Source organism: Perna viridis, chromosome 8 (genome assembly GCF_037379345.1).
Source record: "Perna viridis isolate PV_CMFRI_1.1 ecotype Kerala chromosome 8, ASM3737934v1, whole genome shotgun sequence".
Taxonomy (NCBI): Eukaryota; Metazoa; Mollusca; class Bivalvia; order Mytilida; family Mytilidae; genus Perna; species Perna viridis.
The window spans coordinates 18,323,327-18,345,980 of record NC_142452.1 but is presented as its reverse complement, the minus strand read 5'-3'; the positions used below and the strand labels follow the sequence as shown (position 1 = coordinate 18,345,980).

The following is a 22,654-nucleotide window of genomic DNA, read 5'->3' as shown; positions in this document are numbered from 1 at the left end:
AATTGACAGAAATAACAGATTTCTGGCTTTTTTTTTTCTAAACACTTATAGATATTGACATGATTTTTGGTACATAAGTTCAGCATGATAAGCTACATGTCGAGTTTATGTTTTGATTTGCTCCTATGATTTTAACAGAAATTAAGAGTCTTGAACTTAGCAAAATTCACAGAAATAACAGTTTTTCCGGACTTTGTTTTCTAATGCTTGTAAATTATGACATGATTTTGGTATATAAATTCACTATGATAAGTAACAGATCAAAAGTAAATTTTGTTCCGCTATGATGATATTTACTGCGATTAAATAAAACTCAAAGAAATCACAGTCTGGAGTTTGAAGCTACCATTCTGGGCAATAGAATTTAGTTAGAAGATAAAGAAAAAATCATTTTCAAAAATCTTTTTTAAATTTTCTTTTTGTTGCAATCTTTTTTAATGCCTGAAAAAAAAACACTCTAATTCCTTTTTTATCAGAGTCCTTCTACATGTATTTCTCTTACAAACAAATTTACTTGAGTATCCAACATGGGGACTCATGGGGTATGTGAGCGCGCTCACAGGTTCTTTAATACTAAACCTAAATCTCTTTGCAAGCATCTATAAACAAGACAAGTTGACCTGATACATGTATAGTAGCTTCAGATTGCATATAATGGCTTAAGAAAGGTGATGGACCTCATAAATGATCTAATTGGTAGGAAAGTGATATACATGTACTTGCATGGGTGTATCCACAATAATTTCAAAGGTATGAAGGATGTGCATGTGACATATTTAATGAATTGTTCTGTCAGATTTTCATATCATATTAATCATATTCTGATTAGTATAAAGAAACTAGAAATCTTTTTATGTTATGGATAAATAAATGCTAATGTATGGAGAAATTTGGCTATAGCTAATTTCAAGCTGAACTGAAGTTATACGTTGTGTGAAGGTGTATGCCATATGCCAAGTCGGAGTCCTGTGACTTCATCATCAGTATGTAACTCACAGGGTAAAGTATGAAGCTGTGGCAACCAAATGGGTTTTGTTACACAACTTGACTTCACTTTATCAAGTTTAGCTTGAAGTGGGATGCACTTAAAATTCTTCATACATTGCCCTGTTTTTTTTTTTTTTTTATACCAGTAATTTGGAACACCAGTACTTTGATCAGAAACATAAATGCATTTTTTAACAGTTCCATTCAGGATAGGACTTGCATGATTTGAAATCTAAAGGAAGTATTTCATAAAATATGAAACCTTCACAACCACACATACATGTAAGCCAGTTCAAGAAATGATACCAGCTTATCAATTTAAATGCAAACAGTTTAAACAATACATCTTTATACTAAACCTTTCTTTGTCAACATCTATACACAAGATCTGTTGTCCTATTAATTATGCTTTCAATTTCAGGTTTTGTACAGTTTTTAATGATTTTAGATGTTTTTAGATGTGCCATCTATCATGCAGTGCCACACATATAGCTGTTGCAATTAGATGTGTAAAAAGCAAGAAATGCTTGCAAAGGGAGATAATTCAAGTTTCATGTTTCCCATTTACAGCTTGCATTCCTTCAAAAGCCATTAACTGGAATTTCGTAGAAACTTTGCAGAGATAGATTAAGCTATGGAATTTTGTTGAAACTTTACATGGATTGATTAAGTTTGGACTTTTAGTGAATCTTTATAAGGATAGATTTGCTTTGAAATTTTCTTGAGACTTTATAGGAATAAATTGAGTTTATGTAAATTTACATTAAGCAGTATTGTAAGTACCAGGTAGATTCTTGAAAAGGATGATAATGCAACTAATAAATTGCAAATTATGTCTGCTTGAGTTCAGTTTCAACAAGATGGGTACCATCTGTGAGCTTACTCATAATATTTGACATGTACATGTATGTGGATCTGATTATCAACACCATGGAAGTAATGAAACTGTAAAAAGCATGCATTTACAGTACGAAATGGTTAACTTAGTACATTAGGTTAAGTAATTTGTATTTAATCTATGGAGGAGTCCGGCTACAGCTTATTCCATCAAGCTCTTTACTCAGAAGAGAGGAGAAAGATGCGCTCCAGTGCCTCACACGCTAGTGTGAGGTGAAACTATCTTGTTACGTACCAAAAGGGGTCGAATGAAGTCAAGTCAGGCAGTGTTTGGGGTTCACTGCAGCAGCCATCGGCTGCCACGTCCCCCAATTCGACCCTATAATTACTAAATTGGTAGTTATACTAATTTAGTAATTATAGGGTTGGATCGGGAGATGTGGCAGGCTGTTCAGTTACCATGAATAGATTACTTTACTATATTTTTTTTCGTCTGCGGAATCGCGATATCATTCAAAAACATACTTAATTAGCATCAGTCGTGTTTTTTTTTTCATGCTGACCGCGTAACTCTATATTTGGTAGTTTTCAGGCTTGTCAATTTTTAAGAATTTCTTCGTGTTTAATTATATGCTACGTGGAAAAGAACTTTGGGCAATTTCTTTTTCTTCAAAACTATACTAGTAAATTGCGTGTCGTGTCGTGTCGTCTTAGGTAGAATGGCACTATCTTATCCTCTATTTAAACATTGGAAAGTATCAAAGCAATTTTTTTTTTCACATCTGAAAACAATTTTTTCCGAAACACAACTTTTATTTATGGAAATTTGTTTTCATGGCTTACAAAATCATTGAGTGCCTTTTATATTGCAGAAAAATAAGTCTTTTCTTTCAAAATTGTTCAAATAATTCTTTTAATAATGACAAAATGCTTTATGCAATCACCAAGTTACAAATGAAATTGTGGTGATAGATTAGAGCACCAAGGAGAAGTAGTTTCCATCTACCTACATGTTACGCGGGATCGGTAATTAAATGATGGCGTGAATTTTGTGTCCTATTTATCATGCTTTCAATTTCAGGTTTTTACATTTTTTAATGTTTTCAGATGTGTGATATATATGTGCCACATATAGCTGGTGCATAAATAAAGTAGATGTGCATAAAGCAAGAAATGCTTGCAAAGGGAGATAATCCAAGTTTCATGTTTCCCATTTTACAGCCTGCACTCCTCTAAAAGCCATTAACTGGAATTTCATTGAAACTTTACATGGATAGGTTAAGCTATGGAATTTTGTTGAAACTTTACATGGATTGATTAAGTTAGGAATTTTCTTGAAACTTTATAGGAATAAATTGAGTTTATGTAAATTTACATTAAGCAGTATTGTAAATACCAGGTAGCTTCTTGAAAAGGATGATAATGCAACTAATAAATTGCAAATTATGTCTGCTTGAGTTCAGTTTCAACAAGATGGATACCATCTGTGAGCTTACTCATAATATTTGACATGTACATGTATGTGGATCTGATTATCAACACCATGGAAGTAATGAAACTGTAAGAAGCATGCATTTACAGTACGAAATGGTTAACAGTACATTAGGTTAAGTAATTTGTATTTAATCTATGGAGGAGTCCGGCTACAGCTTATTCCATCAAGCTTTTTACTCAGAAGAGAGGAGAAAGATGAGCTCCAGTGCCTCACACGCTAGTGTGAGGTGAAAGTATCTTGTTACTTACCAAAAGGGGTCGAATGAAGTCAAGTCAGGCAGTGTTTGGGGTTCACTGCAGCAGCCATCGGCTGCCACGTCCCCCAATTCGACCCTATAATTACTAAATTGGTAGTTATACTAAGTTAGTAATTATAGGGTCGCATCAGGAGATGTGGCAAGCTGTCAGCTACCATGAACAGCAGACTGTTCAGTTACCATGAATAGATTACTTTACTATATTTTTTTTTCGTCTGCAGAATCGCGATATCATTCAAAAACATACTTAATTAGCATCAATCGTGTTTTTTTTTTTTTTCATGCTGACCGCGTAACTCTATATTTGGTAGTTTTCAAGCTTGTCAATTTTTAAGAATTTCATTTTTATTCGTGTTTAATTATATGCTACGTGGAAAAGAACTTTGGGCAATTTCTTTTTCTTCAAAACTATACTAGTAAATTGTGTGTCGTGTCGTGTCGTCTTAGGTAGAATGGCACTATCTTATCCTCTATTTAAACATTGGAAAATATTGAAACAATTTTTTTTCACATCTGAAAACAATTGTTCTGAAACACAACTTTTATTTATGGAAATTTGTTTTCATGGCTTACAAAATCATTGAGTGCCTTTTATATTGCAGAAAAATAAGTCTTTTCTTTCAAAATTGTTCAAATAATTCTTTTAATAATGACAAAATGCTTTATGCAATCACCAAGTTACAAATGAAATTGTGGTGATAGATTAGAGCACCAAGGAGAAGTAGTTTCCATCTACCTACATGTTACGCGGGATCGGTAATTAAATGATGGCGTGAATTTTGTGTCCTATTTATCATGCTTTCAATTTCAGGTTTTTACATTTTTTAATGTTTTCAGATGTGTGATATATATGTGCCACATATAGCTGGTGCATAAATAAAGTAGATGTGCATAAAGCAAGAAATGCTTGCAAAGGGAGATAATCCAAGTTTCATGTTTCCCATTTTACAGCCTGCACTCCTCTAAAAGCCATTAACTGGAATTTCATTGAAACTTTACATGGATAGGTTAAGCTATGGAATTTTGTTGAAACTTTACATGGATTGATTAAGTTAGGAATTTTCTTGAAACTTTATAGGAATAAATTGAGTTTATGTAAATTTACATTAAGCAGTATTGTAAATACCAGGTGGCTTCTTGAAAAGGATAATTCAACTAATAAATTGCAAATTATGTCTGCTTGAGTTCAGTTTCAGTTAGGGTCGCATCAGGAGATGTGGCAGGCTGTTCAGCTACCATGAATAGCAGACTGTTCAGTTACCATGAACAGATTACTTTACTATTTTTTTGTCCGCGGAATCGCGATGTCTGTCTGTCCATAAGTATATGGTTCTCTTCAGCCTCTTGCTGCTCACAAATTGCAGCGATATGAAGGGTATGCATGTGACATATATTATGCAATGTTCTAAAAGATTTTCATGTCATATATGTCAGGTTGTGATTAGTAACTACTGGAAAGATGCTAATGTATAGAGAAGTTTGGCTATAGCCAATTTTAAGCTGAACTTGTACAATTACTGAAGTTATATGTTGTGTGAAGGTGTATGCCATATGCCAAGGCTGAGCCCTGTGACGACATAATCTGTAACACACAGGGTAAAGTATGAAGCAGTGGTAACCAAATGGTTTATCCCTTTTGGCACTTAAAATTAGCTTGCACATTTGGTAATGAAACTTTGGTAATTTTCAACAATTAGATTTGTCTCTCACCTTTGGATATATACACTTGACTAAAATACCTATATGATATTAACTCTTCTCAGTCTGTAAGTATGTTGAACTGTCGCATTTGACTGTTTGGATGCAACTCCTCAGAAACTGCTCAATAGATATGTTTAAAATTTGTGGTAATGTTAGTCATCACATGAAGTTGCAATTTTCATCACTTTTCGTAATATTTCTCAGCTTCTATATGAGGCAATTCTTACATATTTGGAATAGAGCTTTTCATGACAACTTTCACAGTGTATCCCCTTTAAAGGTTAACAGTGCTCTCTTATTGACTTCCTATTTACCAAATTACTTTTGAGATTTTTAAGATGTTACATTATGGAAATTTTCTTAACAGGTTTATCAGCTTCTATATGAGGGAATGCTAACCTGATTATTACATTGCTGTGTGTATATATCTGTGTATCCCCTTTTAAGGTTATTTTATTTACTTCCTGTTTACCTATCAACTGTTATATTCAACTGATGATAGCAGTCCTTCTTATAAAGCAGAAAATACGAGAACAACTGCTTCCTCGGATAGGATTATATGTAGACTGATACAGAGAACAATAAAGTGAATTTCTAAACCCCATCTCAAACCATGATCTCTGGTATAAAGCAACTTCCACCTCCCACGCTGATTTTGAAGAGAAATTGATCATGGATAAGACATACACTCTGAAAATCCAGAAACAATCGAGAGACTGTCCTAGTAGAATACATAGACAATTGACCCCAGAGGCAGGCCCAGAAACTTCTGGAGTAGGTCAATTAACAGCAAAGGAGATGATGACAGCAGATTGCACTTGACATGAGCTTGATTGTATTACCCAGAGTCAGAGTAGACAAGTCAAGAAATTCATGTCATAAACATTATTTTGTTGTATGACATCATCATTGTAGTTATACAATATTATTCTCTCTTATATTACAATTTCACCAACTAGATTTGCAGTACTTGAAACAAGGCAATAACTACAAAGCTACAGTGATAAGATTTGGACAGACTATCGTCTTGGTGCGAATTCCCACATCTATCCTAACAACCAAGGTATTATCAAAAGACCAAGATCATAAGAGATTAATCTTTTTATGGAAGTAGATCGCACCTTTTTTACTGGTCATTCCTTTGCTTTCAAATGAGAAACAGTGTTTAAATAATGATAAAATGATGTTTAAATGATTTCAAAGGATTATTTGACTTAGAATTGTAGAATCTTTCAAGGCAGGAATTTGTTCTACAGAAATGTAATTGAAATTTTTTTTTGAAACGTGAAAGAATGTCAGTTCAGTGTTCTTTATATAATTTTTTTTTAAAATTCTATAAACCAGTTTTGAAAGGTTTTCAAAATAGTGAAAATTCTTGCCAACACCTTTAAAAATTATTTCCAAAATTTCCTGTAGAAATGTGTAATTATGTGCAGAAAGGGTCGAGATGCCTCAGGAACAGAACTCCTATTTCAGTCCAAAGGTTGGGCATGATCATATGTAGAAAAGTTAATACAGAGGTGGCTCACCGACAGGTACCTCGGTTTAAGTACGATGCTATTTGTAGATGTGCGATATATCAGTGCCAAATATATACATTATAGCTGGTGCAAGTACATGTGCATAAGGCTACAAGTCTATCATTGAAAGCTTGCGAAGGGAAAAATCCAACTTCCAAAGCCTGTTCCCCTCCAAAAGCAGTTAATATCGAATTTTGTTGAAACTTTTTGGGATAGATTAAGCTATGGAATTTTGATGAATCTTTACATGGATTGATTAAGCTTTGGTTTTGTTGAACTTTACCGGGAGAAATAAAGCTTTGGAATTTTGTCCAAATTTAATAGTAAGAGATTAAGCTATATGAAATTTTGTTGAAACTTTACATTGATTGATTACATTATTAAATTGTGTTAAAATTGTGTGAGTTCAATTTAAACAGAATGGGTATCATTATGTACGCCATGCGAGTAATTAAACTGTTAGAAACCGCATGGAGGCGTCAGGCGAAGTTAATTTCACCAAGGTGAAGGAGATGTGCTCAAGTGCTTCACACGTCAATGTTAGGTGAAACTATATCTTGTGACGTACAAAAATGGCTCAAATGAAGTTAAGTCAGGCAGTGTTTGGGGTTCACTACAGCAGCCATCGCCTGTCACGTCCCCCAATTCCACCCTATAATTACTAAATAAGTTGTTATACTAAAATTAGTAGATGTACTATAATTATAGAATCGAATCGGTGGATGCGGCAAGCTGTTCAGTTTCCATGAACAGATTACTTTTTAAAACAAAATTGCGATACTTTCATACACTGTATTGGCATCAATAGGGTTTTACATGCCGACCGCGTACAATTTGGAATTGATCAAACTTGTTAATTCTAAGAATTTCTTTTTAAGTAGTATTCGTGTTTAATTATATACAACTTCGGGGGAAAAACTTTTTCTTTTAATGTAGATTGCGTGTCGTGTCGTTTTATGTAGAATGGCACTATCTCTTTCTCTTTAAAACTTTGGAAGTTTCTGATTTGTTAACATTTTGTCATCTGAAATGTAATTTTTTCGTATGGAAATTGACTTTTCACGGTCTGTGAAAGAGAAATCAAGGGAACCCACCAAGGTTATAGCGGAAATCAAAATGCATCGCCCTTTGTATAGCAGAACAATAATTCTTTTCGGGAAAACATTGTTCAAATAACTCTTTTAATAACTTCGCAAACTTTATCCAATTACTAAGTCTGAAACTTTAGTGTGCTGGTTGAGTAGAGCAACATGGAGGAGCAGTTCCCATCTACCTATATGTTACTCAGGATCGGTAGATAAATAATGGCGTGAATTTTGTGTCCTATTTATTATGCTTCCACTTTCAGGGTTTAACACTTTTTAATGTTTGTAGATATGCGTTATATCAGTGCCACATGTATAAATAGTTCATGTAGATGGATGTGCATACGACTAGAAATAAAATATTAAAGCTTGCGAAGGGAAATAATCCAATATTCATGGCCTGTTCTTCAACAGCCATTAATATGGAATTTTGTTGAAAGTTATAGGGATAGATAAAGCGATGAAATTTTGAAGAATCGTTACATGGATTAATTAAGCTTCGAAATATGTTGAAACTTTACAGGAAGACATTAAGCTATGGGATTTTGTTGAAACTTTACAGGAAGATATTAAGCTATGAAATTTTGTTGAAACTTTACAGGAATAGATTAATTTCCGTGAATTTACAACATCATAAGTACCTGGTACATTCTTGAAAAGGATGCTAATTCATCGAATAGATTACAAATTATGTTTGTGTGAATTCAATTTAAACAGAATGGGTGCCATATGTGAGCTCATACTTGGTTATTTACATCTACATGTATTTGAGTCTGATTATATACGCCCGCAAGAAATGGAACTGTTAGATACAGGTGGTAAACTTCAGTATGTCTGAGTTAATTTCATAAAGATGAGGAAGATATGCTCGTCCCACTGAGGTGAAACTTTATCTTGTTACGTTCAAAAGTTGGTCGAATGAAATCAAGTAAGGCAGTTTTTGGGGTTCACTGCAACAGCCGTCAGCTGTAACTTCCCTCAATTCGACCCTTTTATAACTAAATAGTTTGTAATATTAAAATTAGTAGATGTACTAATCAAGTAATTATAGGGTCGAATCGATGGATGCGACAAGCTGTTCGCCTTCCATGAACAGCAGACTGTTCAGCTTCCATGAACAGATTACTATTATTTTCATCAACAAATTAGCGATATTATCCAAAAATTACAATGGCCTCAATCGGTTATTACATGATGACCGCAAACAATTTGGCATTGTTCAAAGTAGCAAAATTGAGAATTTCTTTTTAACAAGTTATTCGTGTTTAACTATATGCTAATTGGAAAAGAGTTGAGCATTTTTTCCTCACTACGAATGGAGATTGCGTGTCGTGTAGTCTTCGATATAATGTCACTATCTTTTCCCCCTTTGAGACATTGTTAAGTTTCTAAACGGTTAATATTTTTCAGCTGGAACGTAAGTTTTTTAGTATGGCAATTGACTTTTCATGGTCTGTAAAGTCATGCAGCGTCCTTTGTAAAGCAGAGCAAAGATTCTTTTCAGTTAAAAAATGTTCCAATAATATTTTAATACAGTCAAACCTCGGTAGCTCGAACTCCAAGGGACCATTGAAATGTATTCGAGTTATTGGGAGTTCGAGAAATTGAAGTTCGTCTATTTCCGGATTTTTTCGGTGCCGGTCCGAGTTCGACTTTATCGTTAGAAATTGCCTACTTCCTACGACGTTTTGTTAGTTCGTAGATCGTTTTCGTTCGCTTTTGGAATATTATGTTGATTTGTGGACATTAAAAATGCTGTGTTCGCTTTTAAAAACGTTCAGAGTTCGAGTTACTTGGTCAACAATTTGTTTTCATCCGAATTTCTTTCATGCTTTTATCATACCGACTTCGGAACATTCTCGAACTTCAATCGGTGTTATGTTAAAGATCAAAACTATCTAATTAGTGATGACTTAAATTTTACCTGTAATTAACTAAAATGACACTAATTAATGATAGGGTTTCAGTTTTTCACACCTTTTATTATCCAAGCTGACAAAATTGCTGACGAGTGAGGGTTATTCTCTAAGATTTATTACCGAACGGACCGACTAGTCAGATCGAGTGTTCGAGAAATCGAAGTTCGAGAAATCCAAGGTTATTTATATTGATTATATAGGAGAAAATTTTGGTACTTTGAATTGTGTTCGAGAAATCCCGGGTGTTCGAGCCATCCGAGTTCGAGCGAGTGAAGTTCGACAGTAGTATCATAAGATAACTTTTTAAAAAGTGTCACATGTTTTATCCAATCACTAAATCTGAAATTATAGTCTGCTGATTGAGTAGAGCACCAATATTGAGAAGTAGTTCCCATATGCATCTACCTATATGCTGGGAGGATTTGTAAATAAATAATGGCGTGAATTTTGTGTCCTATTTATTATGCTTTTCCTTTCAGGGTTTTAAAGTTTTAATGTATGCAGGTGTGCGATATATCAGTGCCACAAATATAGCTGGTGCAAATAAATGTGCAAAAGGCATGAAATCTAGCATTGAAAGCTTGCAAAGTTCTGTTCTCTTCAAGAAGTCGTTAATATGAAATTTTGTTGAAACATATATACATAGATTATGCTATGGATTTTGTTTTAATTTTACAGAAATTGGTTGAGCTATGACATTTTGTTCTACGATAATTCGTCATATATATAGCGGAAACTAAGATCTAAAAGTCTGGCTGAACGATGTCCATTCATTTGGATGAAATCAGCCAGAAAGTCAGCCTCATAACGGCGGATATAAAAGGTCACAAGAGAGGAGCACAGTTTGTTTGCTTTGGAATGCTGACGGATTGTAGAAACGGGCGTCCACCACATTGAACAAGACAAACATTTTGTCAATAAATAAAATCCAGCTTTTTGAATATATCTTCTTTGGAATATTTGGAAGATGATGTTCAATCATTTTTTACAAAGTATTTGGAATGACTACCAAGAAATACATTCCTGTATCTAGGCAAACAGTCCTTTAATGTTTTTGAGCCCGGATTTAACTGAGTATGGGTAAAAGAAGTATTTATAGTGAAAAATCATAGGTTTTAATGCAATTGCATGCTGATAAAAGTTTTAAATTGAGGATTTCTTGGAGATTTTTCGAAAATTTTGCTGGATCCACATTGAATCAATACCACTAAATAATAAGTAATAAATATTGTAGTAGGGACTCTCTTCTGCAACTGTGAGTGATGTACATTGACATAGGTAACGATATTGAATACCATGGCATCAAAAGTTTTCCTGTGTGCCTACTATATGCTACCAGATTTGGAAGAGTTTTGCATAAGCTTAAGTTCATACAATTATTACGTCTTAAGAAGAAATATAAAGGTATCTGTAAATTATTTGTTATATGGCATGCTGTTATAGACAAAATCACAACAGATACAAGGTAATAGCATCTAAGATTAAGCATCCATTTATGATCGACTTTAAAATAATACGCATATCACGTTTCGTTTTGAGGGCACTTATTTAACCGAAGAATGTGTTTTATCTAACCGGATAAAACACCGTTAATCATTAAGCAACAGTCGTTAAGAAGAAAAACCAACAACATTTAATAGCTTAGGTGTGGTTTTATCAAATGACATTAAAAATAAAAATTCAACCATTGTTAATCTTGGTTTACTTTTTACATTCGTAATGGATAACCCCTATAACAAACAAATAATTAACAATTTGAAGCTTAGAATTAAATCGTTTTGTTTTTCGATTTTTCTTTCTTTGATTTTCGTCTGTTCAAGTAATTGTAAATAGAAAGTAATTCTGAAATTGGATGTAATTACTAGTATTAATTGTTTCTAAATGAATTCCATTAGTTATAGTGAGTATTTAATTGAACGTTAGAGTCGTACTTAGATTAAATGAGATACAAAATACAACAAAAAATATCGTTATGAATTCATTTTTGCAACTGATCATATTTGACCTTTTATGCTCATGAATACTTTATAAGTTTATTCATCCAATTAGGTACATTAGACAAATCTGTAAAATAGTCCAAACATGTTATTACAGCAACGGTTTATATTCGTAATTGAATTTCTTTGGAGTTTATCAGGTAAGTAATTATTTAATATCAGACATGAGGTCAAGTACTTTTGAAAATAATTTCACTCAATTTAAGTAAACAAATCTTCCATTAAATAAGTCATTACCCTCAGTACTAAATCATCGTGCAACCGTTGAAGATGGGGCTTTTACTGGAAAATGTTTGGCTGGAAACTTTGGCAGGATGTGGATAATGTTGATAAGCACTATACTGATATGTTAGGGATGCATTATTAATACAATACCTTGGTGTGGATATAACTTTTTCTGATTAGCTAAACACCTGTTTAACATGCAGACATAGTTTTTGTAGAGTTTATGATGAAACAAATTACCATATATAATATGTATTGAATGAATATGTCTTTTTGTCGTTTCAAATTAAGTACCTTTAATAAACGTGTAACGATACCTCTCTGAATGTAAATGTAGATACATGTAACAAGCTAATAAATGTTAAAAGGCTCACTAACGCTTCCTTTATAGTAGGATAGCAGAGGTTTAAAAAGTCTTCAAATTACGAAGTTTAATGCACCGAAATATAATACGGCAAAATTTGGTATCATATTTTAGGAAAATCATTCTACTTTCAAATTAGAATTGTCGTAAAAACGTATTGGGTCACAACTTGTAAAATTTTCCTTTTTGTGAGGGCACTCTGTTTACCTTCACATATACAGGCTGAAAAGTCAATTTTGATTATGAAAAAATATTGTTAATGATCTAAGTGTGTTTCAAAGTAAGCATTAATAATTACATGAGGCTGTATTTGTAAAGTAAATATTGACATGCAGAAAATATTGACGTATATTTTGCAGACCGTTTTTTTGCATTAATTTTAAGCCAACTGTAATTTATCGTATGAAAATCGTACCTGTTTATCGACCACAGTGGGTTTAAATGTATAGATTTTGTAACCAGGTAACTTCTGAATTAACTCTCAATTTTGGGTAATAATAATGAGTATTTTTAATTTGTGAACAAAAACGACAATGTCAGTGGTACAGGTTACAGACCACCAATTCAACCAATGAGCATTTGGAACGTACGCAAAAATAGTCCTACGCAGAAATTACCCCTGTTCCTCATAGTGCTGTGAAAAAAGTTCTCATCTTATTTAAAAAATTTAAACAGTTTCTGAAAGGAAAAACATTTCTGTACATTTTATAGGTGCATTTTGCTTCTTGTGATGTGAAGCCTAATCTCCATAATGATTTTTAAATATACCCCTATCTTGTGAAAACACTGGGATTTCCCATGCTATTTATAGACCCTTCACTTCCGGTGACCAGTACTGCACTGCAAGTCTGCTAACCCCACATGCCATTCTGAGGATTGTGAGCTGACATATGTAGAATCATGCTGATATATAGTCATCTGCAGGTTAAAGTTAAGGTAAAGTCCAGAGAAGCCATTGAATATTGTGAAATTAGCATAGATGCCTATGGGAAGTGGAATTAGTGGTTTTTAGCCTTAAGATGAAGCCATGGCAAAATGAAAAGTTTCTTGAAATAGCTTTAAACTACTTGAAGATCTTGTTAACTTTGCCATGAGAGGAATACACTACAAAAATCCTTCAAAATATGCATTTTTTTAAGTTATAGGTCCAAATTATGGAAAATTGGTCTTTTTGGCTGATTTTTATGTCCTATCTTGTAAAAAGTGTAGAAAATTTAGTAAAAATATCAAATATTAAACTTTGAGGGCTATATTTACCTAAATATGATAGTAATAAGCACTTGAAATCAAGTTTTGTGTAGATTTGAGCAAAAATTAGGTTAGAAATGAGGAAAAACTCACTTTCATTACTGCGGTTAAGGCCATATAAGCATTCCCCTATGGCAACATGGAAAATCCATTATTGAGCACTTTTTTTGCTTTAGGTGCCCTTTACTGGTCATGTTTTAATGTGAAAACACTGTATTTACAAATTTAAAGCCAAATATATCACCTTTTGTGAAAATTTAAAGATTTAGGATGTTTGACATGTGATCAAGAAAAAGGGGGAGGCATGTCAGAAATAAATTTTTAAAAATAGACCAATTTCTCAGAAAATGATTACTTTTAAAACTATTTCTTCATTAATATTGTTAAAAAACAAGTTGTGATTGATATTTTTTATTTGAAAAGTCAGAAAAAGTTCTTTGCAAATATTTAATGCATTTCAGTATGGTAGAATATTTTCACTTTTTTGCTCGCACAACTTGGTTACCCTATATTTAAAAATCAAATATTTAAAAAAGTGCTTGTCACATTTCACTGAAACTTTGCAAATGCATTCAGTATGTGTGTAGGAAGATACCTGTATAGTTATTTATTTTTTCTAAGACAAAAAGTGACTCTTTAGGTTACAGACCACCAATTCAACCAATGAGCATTTGGAACGTACGCAAAAATAGTCCTACGCAGAAATTACCCCTGTTCCTCATAGTGCTGTGAAAAAAGTTCTCATCTTATTTAAAAAAATTAAACAGTTTCTGAAAGGAAAAACATTTCTGTACATTTTATAGGTGCATTTTGCTTCTTGTGATGTGAAGCCTAATCTCCATAATGATTTTTAAATATACCCCTATCTTGTGAAAACACTGGGATTTCCCATGCTATTTATAGACCCTTCACTTCCGGTGACCAGTACTGCACTGCAAGTCTGCTAACCCCACATGCCATTCTGAGGATTGTGAGCTGACATATGTAGAATCATGCTGATATATAGTCATCTGCAGGTTAAAGTTAAGGTAAAGTCCAGAGAAGCCATTGAATATTGTGAAATTAGCATAGATGCCTATGGGAAGTGGAATTAGTGGTTTTTAGCCTTAAGATGAAGCCATGGCAAAATGAAAAGTTTCTTGAAATAGCTTTAAACTACTTGAAGATCTTGTTAACTTTGCCATGAGAGGAATACACTACAAAAATCCTTCAAAATATGCATTTTTTTAAGTTATAGGTCCAAATTATGGAAAATTGGTCTTTTTGGCTGATTTTTATGTCCTATCTTGTAAAAAGTGTAGAAAATTTAGTAAAAATATCAAATATTAAACTTTGAGGGCTATATTTACCTAAATATGGTAGTAATAAGCACTTGAAATCAAGTTTTGTGTAGATTTGAGCAAAAATTAGGTTAGAAATGAGGAAAAACTCACTTTCATTACTGCGGTTAAGGCCATATAAGCATTCCCCTATGGCAACATGGAAAATCCATTATTGAGCACTTTTTTTGCTTTAGGTGCCCTTTACTGGTCATGTTTTAATGTGAAAACACTGTATTTACAAATTTAAAGCCAAATATATCACCTTTTGTGAAAATTTAAACATTAAGGATGTTTGACATGTGATCAAGAAAAAGGGGGAGGCATGTCAGAAATAAATTTTTAAAAATAGACCAATTTCTCAGAAAATGATTACTTTTAAAACTATTTCTTCATTAATATTGTTAAAAAACAAGTTGTGATTGATATTTTTTATTTGAAAAGTCAGAAAAAGTTCTTTGCAAATATTTAATGCATTTCAGTATGGTAGAATATTTTCACTTTTTTGCTCGCACAACTTGGTTACCCTATATTTAAAAATCAAATATTTAAAAAAGTGCTTGTCACATTTCACTGAAACTTTGCAAATGCATTCAGTATGTGTGTAGGAAGATACCTGTATAGTTATTTATTTTTTCTAAGACAAAAAGTGACTCTTTAGGTTACAGACCACCAATTCAACCAATGAGCATTTGGAACGTACGCAAAAATAGTCCTACGCAGAAATTACCCCTGTTCCTCATAGTGCTGTGAAAAAAGTTCTCATCTTATTTAAAAAATTTAAACAGTTTCTGAAAGGAAAAACATTTCTGTACATTTTATAGGTGCATTTTGCTTCTTGTGATGTGAAGCCTAATCTCCATAATGATTTTTAAATATACCCCTATCTTGTGAAAACACTGGGATTTCCCATGCTATTTATAGACCCTTCACTTCCGGTGACCAGTACTGCACTGCAAGTCTGCTAACCCCACATGCCATTCTGAGGATTGTGAGCTGACATATGTAGAATCATGCTGATATATAGTCATCTGCAGGTTAAAGTTAAGGTAAAGTCCAGAGAAGCCATTGAATATTGTGAAATTAGCATAGATGCCTATGGGAAGTGGAATTAGTGGTTTTTAGCCTACAAGCTACCTCATTAATGCGGAATTTGACGTATTCCGAGTACAATTTATTGTGGCCAGTCAATAACTAGTACTCTTACATGAAGTCAAAATTACACTCTTGTGTTGCTGCGTCTTGTTAATGATATGTTGTATACTGTTCATTCTGCTGGGTTATTTTTGTTAAGAAATCTTCGACATAATTTTGTATTTGTGTTCTCATTGGGATATCCGCTTATCTTTTTCAGATGACATTTATAAGACCCGCACCAAATCTGATACATTTTTTAATTCAGAATTATAATAGTCTTTCAAACTTTCAACATCTAGTACTAAGACTAATAGATTTGAGAGGCGATTTTAATGGGGTTGAAAGAAATCTTAGTCGATAAAACATTTAAGTATATGAAAAGAGAGGGTTTGGTCAGTGGTTTTGCTAAATAAGAAATCATAAGTGTGCCAAATATTTGAAAAGAAGTACATATGCTTAACAAATGGGAATGTTCATTTCTTACTTATAAGAAGGCACACTGAAAGGTTGCGATTTCATTAATTGTATAGATCCGATAAAACATTTCGACTTTGACCCACACCATTTCCTTTGTACCCCGTTAAAAACAGGGACTCCAAATAATTAAATTAGGGCTAAGTGATATAATGTACTGCAAAATTGTATTTGCAATTATAAATGTATAATATAACATAATTACGAATCTTGTCTCATTCTAAAATCTATAAACAAAGAAACAAGTCAATTCAAAAATTCTCTGTCGCTTATACATGCAGTATATATAAGGGTCTGAAAAATTCTCAGCGATGTTAGAACTGTCAAATTTTCACTGATGAACTGTCTGAACTGTCCCGTACTACCATACATCGTGTACTAAGTTACATCCCTAGATTAATCCTACGAGGAGGAATGACCCAGATGAAAGCTATATGTTATATAGCCTAGCTGGCCGAGTGGTCTAAAGGCGCTTTTCTTAGTGCAGCGGTGTTGCCATAGATGTCACAGCGGTACGAGTTCGAATCCCGTGGAGGGAACAACCAAAAATTTGGTTCGCAAATTTGACAGTTCTAACATCGTTGGGAATTTTTCAGACCCTTCTATAAGTTTACGTTATCTTCCCTGTATCAATTGATCCGACGGAGTAGTGTAACGAATAGAGGCGTCCCATTCTGAGACGTTGTATATATATATATAGTATATACTATGTTATATATCCTAGTATGCTGCTTATATTTGATAGTCGGAGTCAGCCCCTGTGCAGTAACAGATCGTGAAATGAACACTTCACAAAGCAGTCAACAACCATACTAATTATTTTTAGACCTAGGTCCAGCTGAAATCGAAATTTTCTTTTCACTTGATGCTACATGTAGCAAATGGCATTTTGCTTTACTATCAGACTCAAAGGGAACATAAACTGAACACTGAGCCAAACTAACGAAGTTCCCTACTTTGTTTTAGTTCATTTGGAACGAAAAACTATTCCAATATGAAATATGGCAGGTTGGTAAACAAAGGGGTAGAACAAATCGCTATCGTCAATGATTTCCCCCAAGCGGCCGGTGCAAAGAAATTGAAATATCCTCTCTTTTGCGTCAAGATACTACTTATAACCTGCCAGGATTCAAATCAAAAACTATCACATCATCCAGTCACAAACTATATTCATAACAGGTCCGTGTGAAGGATACGGGGTTACCTACCAGAATGTTCAATACTTTTACTCGCTTTTAATTTAAGACAGCTTACCTCTGCTAACCAAGTCAATGACTAATAAGCTATTCAAACCGAAAAAAAAACAAACTTGTTGCTGACATAAATAATCAAACTGGTCAGAAAAAAAGTGTCTTGTCGCATTTCGTGACCTTTCAAAAACCTGGTTCTGCTATACAATACAATGAAAGTCTTTTTGTTTCCTTCTTTTGGTTTGCAGTGGCAAGTTTAAGACGAATATCGGCAATAAGGAATCACAAACAATTTAAGACCAAATCAATTAAAGTACAATAATGCACTGTTTTGTTCTGTACAACAAAATCAACTTTGGCCAATAAGAGGGTGTTGTTTCTGCTATTTTCTTTGAACTGCATTTACTATTCAGGACAAGAAGAAATTATAGACAGGTTAAAGGATGTTCTTTTAAGTTAATGAAAAATTCCATGCTTATCTTAAATTTTATCAAGAACTGAGATGGTTACATAAAACTTAACAGTTTTGTTTAGTATCATATAATTATCTTTGCAAATATACGTAATGTTCATACAATGGACAACATGGAAACTTGTTTTTGAATTAATTCGATATTTTACTGCAAATGTTAGATATCAAAAAATTATTTCAGAATATTTTTTTTTTTTTTTTTTTTTTTTTTTTTCAATATTTACTTTCTACTTTTTACATCTTTACATTTTGATACCTCAAAGATCAAGGTCGCCCTTTCATTTCTCGCCGCTAATATTTAAAAATGTTTGGCATGTTTACCAAAAACTCCTCCGGACATCACTATTTGCTAGTTTTTCTTAAATATAGCTATTGATTCTTGAATGGGATGGAATTTGAGCGGATCTGATGTAAAAAGTTTGGCATTTTTGGCATCAGCATTTGTTTCTTGATTTTTTCAGGAGCTTTACAGGTACTTTACAATATTTCGACTCCTAATATCGGGTATATTGATATCTTTCACACTGATGTTCTCAAGCATGTCACCGACCTTGGGCAGTACGGATTACAAGTAGAAAACATCTCAAATATCTCTTTTGAAGTTAAATCTTGCAAAGATACTTCTATTTATCTGGTTAACTCTCGGGAATTCGATTTGTCGTCTCCTATTTATAACATTCACATAGGAGGCAACTGGAATAAGTATTCAGCAATAAGAGTTAGGAAACAGAATGTAGACCCTGTTACACCAAAAATTGCAGACGGCAATTATCTCAACTGCAGTAAACTGATGCCTTTTTGGGCAAGCTGGTTCAATGGATTTATAAAGTTTGGAACAGGACTCGTGATAAATAGTAACATAGTAGCAGAATGGCAAGACATGAAACCATTTGATATAAACCGCATAGCTATATCAACAGGAAATGGAGCTTCAGGCGAATGGTTAATACCCATCGAGGGTACGTTGAGTTCATTTAGAATAATTTAATTTGATCTGTAACAAGTATTCTGATTTATTGGTTCTCTTTTTACTTTTTATAATCTGGAGTTCTATTGTGACGTCATGAACGTCGATTAGCCTGCACTCCTTGATTCATATAACCCGCAATGTTTTGATTACGAATCAGTTTAAATATTTTGACTAGTTTGCATTAAAAACATCCATTAGGAATATGTCCAAATAAAAATTAACTTACTTCGGGTCACTTTTCATTTTTTTATATATCGCTTTGTTAAACTTAACTTTTCATATATAAGAAAATATGTAAGATTTATGCCAAACAAATGAAAATTGTATGTATGCTTTTATATTTTTTGTATTTGTTGATTTAATTTTTTAGTAGCAATAAAGAGCCAAATTGCTGAGAAAAATTATGTCGGTTTCTTTTACAATATGAGAATATAAATTTCCGTTAAACTACAAGTACGTTTCAAGAAGCCAAATCTTCAACTTCATAGGCCTGCCTTAATTATAGTTTCAGAAAACTTTGAAGGATATTTCAGTAACTGTCAACGGTTCAATGGTCGCGTTACTTCGACGTACATTGTCCCAACAATCGTAACCTTAAAGGATGAATGTACAGTTCTATGTAGCACGGATAGAGGATGTATTGGGTTTAATTACTTAACAACAGAACAAAGGTACACCAAATTTCACGATATTTAAAAGTTACGGTCATGACGACGCCTACAAATTAAATACAAAACTATTGTTGTAAAAGGATTTCTAAGCTATTATAAACAAAGATCCAACCTTAGACTGAAACATGAATCAAGTATTTTTTACTTGTATATTTTTGTGTTAATTGGTTTGGACTTGGAAAAGGGTTTTTTATATGAAACTTTACGTCACAACTTTTTCTCACCTCATTTAATGTCTATGCACTATGTACTCGATCAATTGTATAATAATTAAATTTCCTATGTTAATATTTTTTTAAGAAGAATTCGACGAACATGCCTTTTCATCTGTAAAGCATTTAATGTGTTTAAATTGTCGTATTTCATTTAAATATACTTTCTTAATTACGACATTAATTTTCGCAATGAATAAATACACATCTATATTGTAATTTACAAATATCGTTAAAACCTATTAATATTGTACTATGACTATTAGAATTTCCCTTTTTATTATATTTCAGATGTGAGTTGCTTACCATGTCTCCCAGTACAATTCTGGCGGAAATGTCGAAAGTAGTTGACTTGAACTGGGAAGTCAACTTTAAATGTTATAATCGAACAAGTGTTTGCATCGGCTGTTTTTTCTAACATTGTTACTGGAAAAGATATATTTGTCTTAGAATAATCTTGACATTGACACGAGAAAAAACAAAGGGAACACTTGTTATACTCCAACTATATGCTGTTGCACGTGTTTTAAGTACCATTCTGTGGAAGAATCAAGCCATGGATACCTCATATTTCTCAATTTGGTATTTTTTACTTTCAAATAATTCAACACATCTAAGCAAACAACCGATTACATTTACCCTAAAGCATCTTTGACGTGGATACTTTCTGACTGCAAATACCTTATATATATTTTGCCTTTTTCTTAAGTAGACATCAAATACTTCAGAATGTTTACTTTTTGTATTGTGTATTGGAGTTTGACTAGCAGTCTAGGTTAAAACAATCTTTAATTTTTACTACTGTAATGGCAATTTGGTGTTCGGATTTAACAAATATGTACGCATTGAGTGTTACTTTTAACAAAATTATTCTATGTTGTAAATTTGTTAGAGATCTATCTCGTATTTTTATTACGCAATAAGACAGACAATTTCCCCGAAAATGATGATAAAAACGTTTTATTTTTGTAAAAAGTACTTTTTAGCTGTTTAATATACATTTAATTTGCCACACCAAGCAACAGTTGATCAGTAGGCAAGTTTCTCCTCTACAAAATAGTTGTCAATATTGAAGGGATTATTTTTCAAGTTTTTGGCATTGGACTAACATGCCCCTATCCTCCTCAATATGTTTGTTTACACTTGTGAATCGGAGTCCCATCAAAATCTTGTGAAAAATAAAAACGGTAAAAGAGACAAGATCCTTTAATTTCACATATCGGTATATTGACGATGTTCTCTCCATCAATAATCTACCGTTTGTTTATCCACCAGAACTAGAATTAACGATCTACTGACATAGCTTCTTCCATGTCATTTTTAGACCTTCACCTTGAATTTGACGACAAAAGTGATCTCAATAAAAAGCTTCTGACAAACATATCATACACGATGGATCTTCATAATGTATTTCTGCAGCTTTCACTCTATATCATTGTTTCATCTAAATGTTAAATTCGTATTTTGAAACTCGTGTCTTGGATTTACATATTTTTATTGTTATTAGTGTTTTTTACTATTATTATCATTTTTATCTATTTAATGTACATATCTTCTGTACTTTTTAGACAACTGATTTTACCAATAAAGAATAGTGGCAATTTCATGCTGCCATTCGGGTTGAAATAACGAACCGTAAAAAACAGGAATGTTTATTGTGCTATAAAACCTGGCTTAACCCACTTTTCATTCTGATATATCTGTACCAAGTCAGAACTATTTGCGGTGGTTTACAACTTTCCGATTTTTATTCCGATATTCCCATTTGTTATAATTGCTGAAGAATACACTGTCAACCTTAAAATACAATACTCTAAGTACGAGTACCCAATTAGCTGATATTTCTTTTCGGCAACTATTAAAGGAAGATTAATTTCAAATTAATACATTGTCTTTATTCATAGTATTGAACATAGTGTAGTACAGAGATTTATACTTGGAAATCAAAGGCAAGTAAAACCAGGTATAAGTTTAGCATCTGTCTTATAGAGTGAATGTAAGTCTCGTCAAGTGACTCCGTGATTTCACGAGAATGGATCCTAGTCTACAAGAGCATGGAAATTTGTCATGTAGAGAGTGTTGAATTCAGTGTTAAGGGTAAAACATCTGATTGTGTAAGAATACCGATAAGAAATGACAAATATCTATTTCTACATGATATAATTGTAAAGAAAAACATGAAATAGACGATTTTGTATAGTTATACAGCGTTTCGAGAACCCGGGAGTAAAAATAAAATGCAGATTGGTCTTCGGTTTTCAATACTTTCTACATCGATATTTCCGGAAAAGAAAATGAAACTAGAACGAGACTTACATACCCTATTGTGCGCTGCCTAGCTACAGAACAATTATATAGCTCATGTGACATATTCCGTTCAGTCACAATTACATAGACATGGGTCTTACAACGGAGAAAACACATTTTTAAATAAGCAAGATTTTCATTTCATAGTCATTATATTTAGGCGAAACAAAAGTAAAGATGTATCCTGTTCAGTTAAGATCAATTAAAATAGATTTGATGGTGATATATTTTCGCATAATTAAAATTGATGTCATTAATAAAGGTTTCC

The 22,654-nt window shown here is 32.9% G+C and overlaps 1 protein-coding gene across 1 annotated transcript; it reads left to right on the top strand.

Moving 5' to 3' along the window:
- The first annotated feature begins 11,846 nt into the window (after positions 1 to 11,846).
- On the top strand, positions 11,847 to 21,921 carry LOC148609619 (uncharacterized). Its single transcript, XM_088540705.1, has 4 exons — positions 11,847 to 11,937; positions 18,688 to 19,185; positions 19,702 to 19,867; positions 20,371 to 21,921. The coding sequence occupies exons 1-4, from the start codon at positions 11,883 to 11,885 to the stop codon at positions 20,495 to 20,497; spliced, it is 846 nt and encodes a 281-aa protein (XP_088396831.1). The 5' UTR covers positions 11,847 to 11,882; the 3' UTR covers positions 20,498 to 21,921.
- Positions 21,922 to 22,654: the final 733 nt, after the last annotated feature.

Excerpts from the sequence above, each read along its gene's own strand:
- LOC148609619 (XM_088540705.1), top strand. The coding sequence starts at position 11,883 with ATGTTATTACAGCAACGGTTTATATTCGTAATTGAATTTCTTTGGAGT. Across the intron at positions 11,938-18,687 it reads ATTTCTTTGGAGTTTATCAG|GAGCTTTACAGGTACTTTAC; the intron begins GTAAGTAATTAT and ends TGATTTTTTCAG. Across the intron at positions 19,868-20,370 it reads TACTTAACAACAGAACAAAG|ATGTGAGTTGCTTACCATGT; the intron begins GTACACCAAATT and ends ATTATATTTCAG.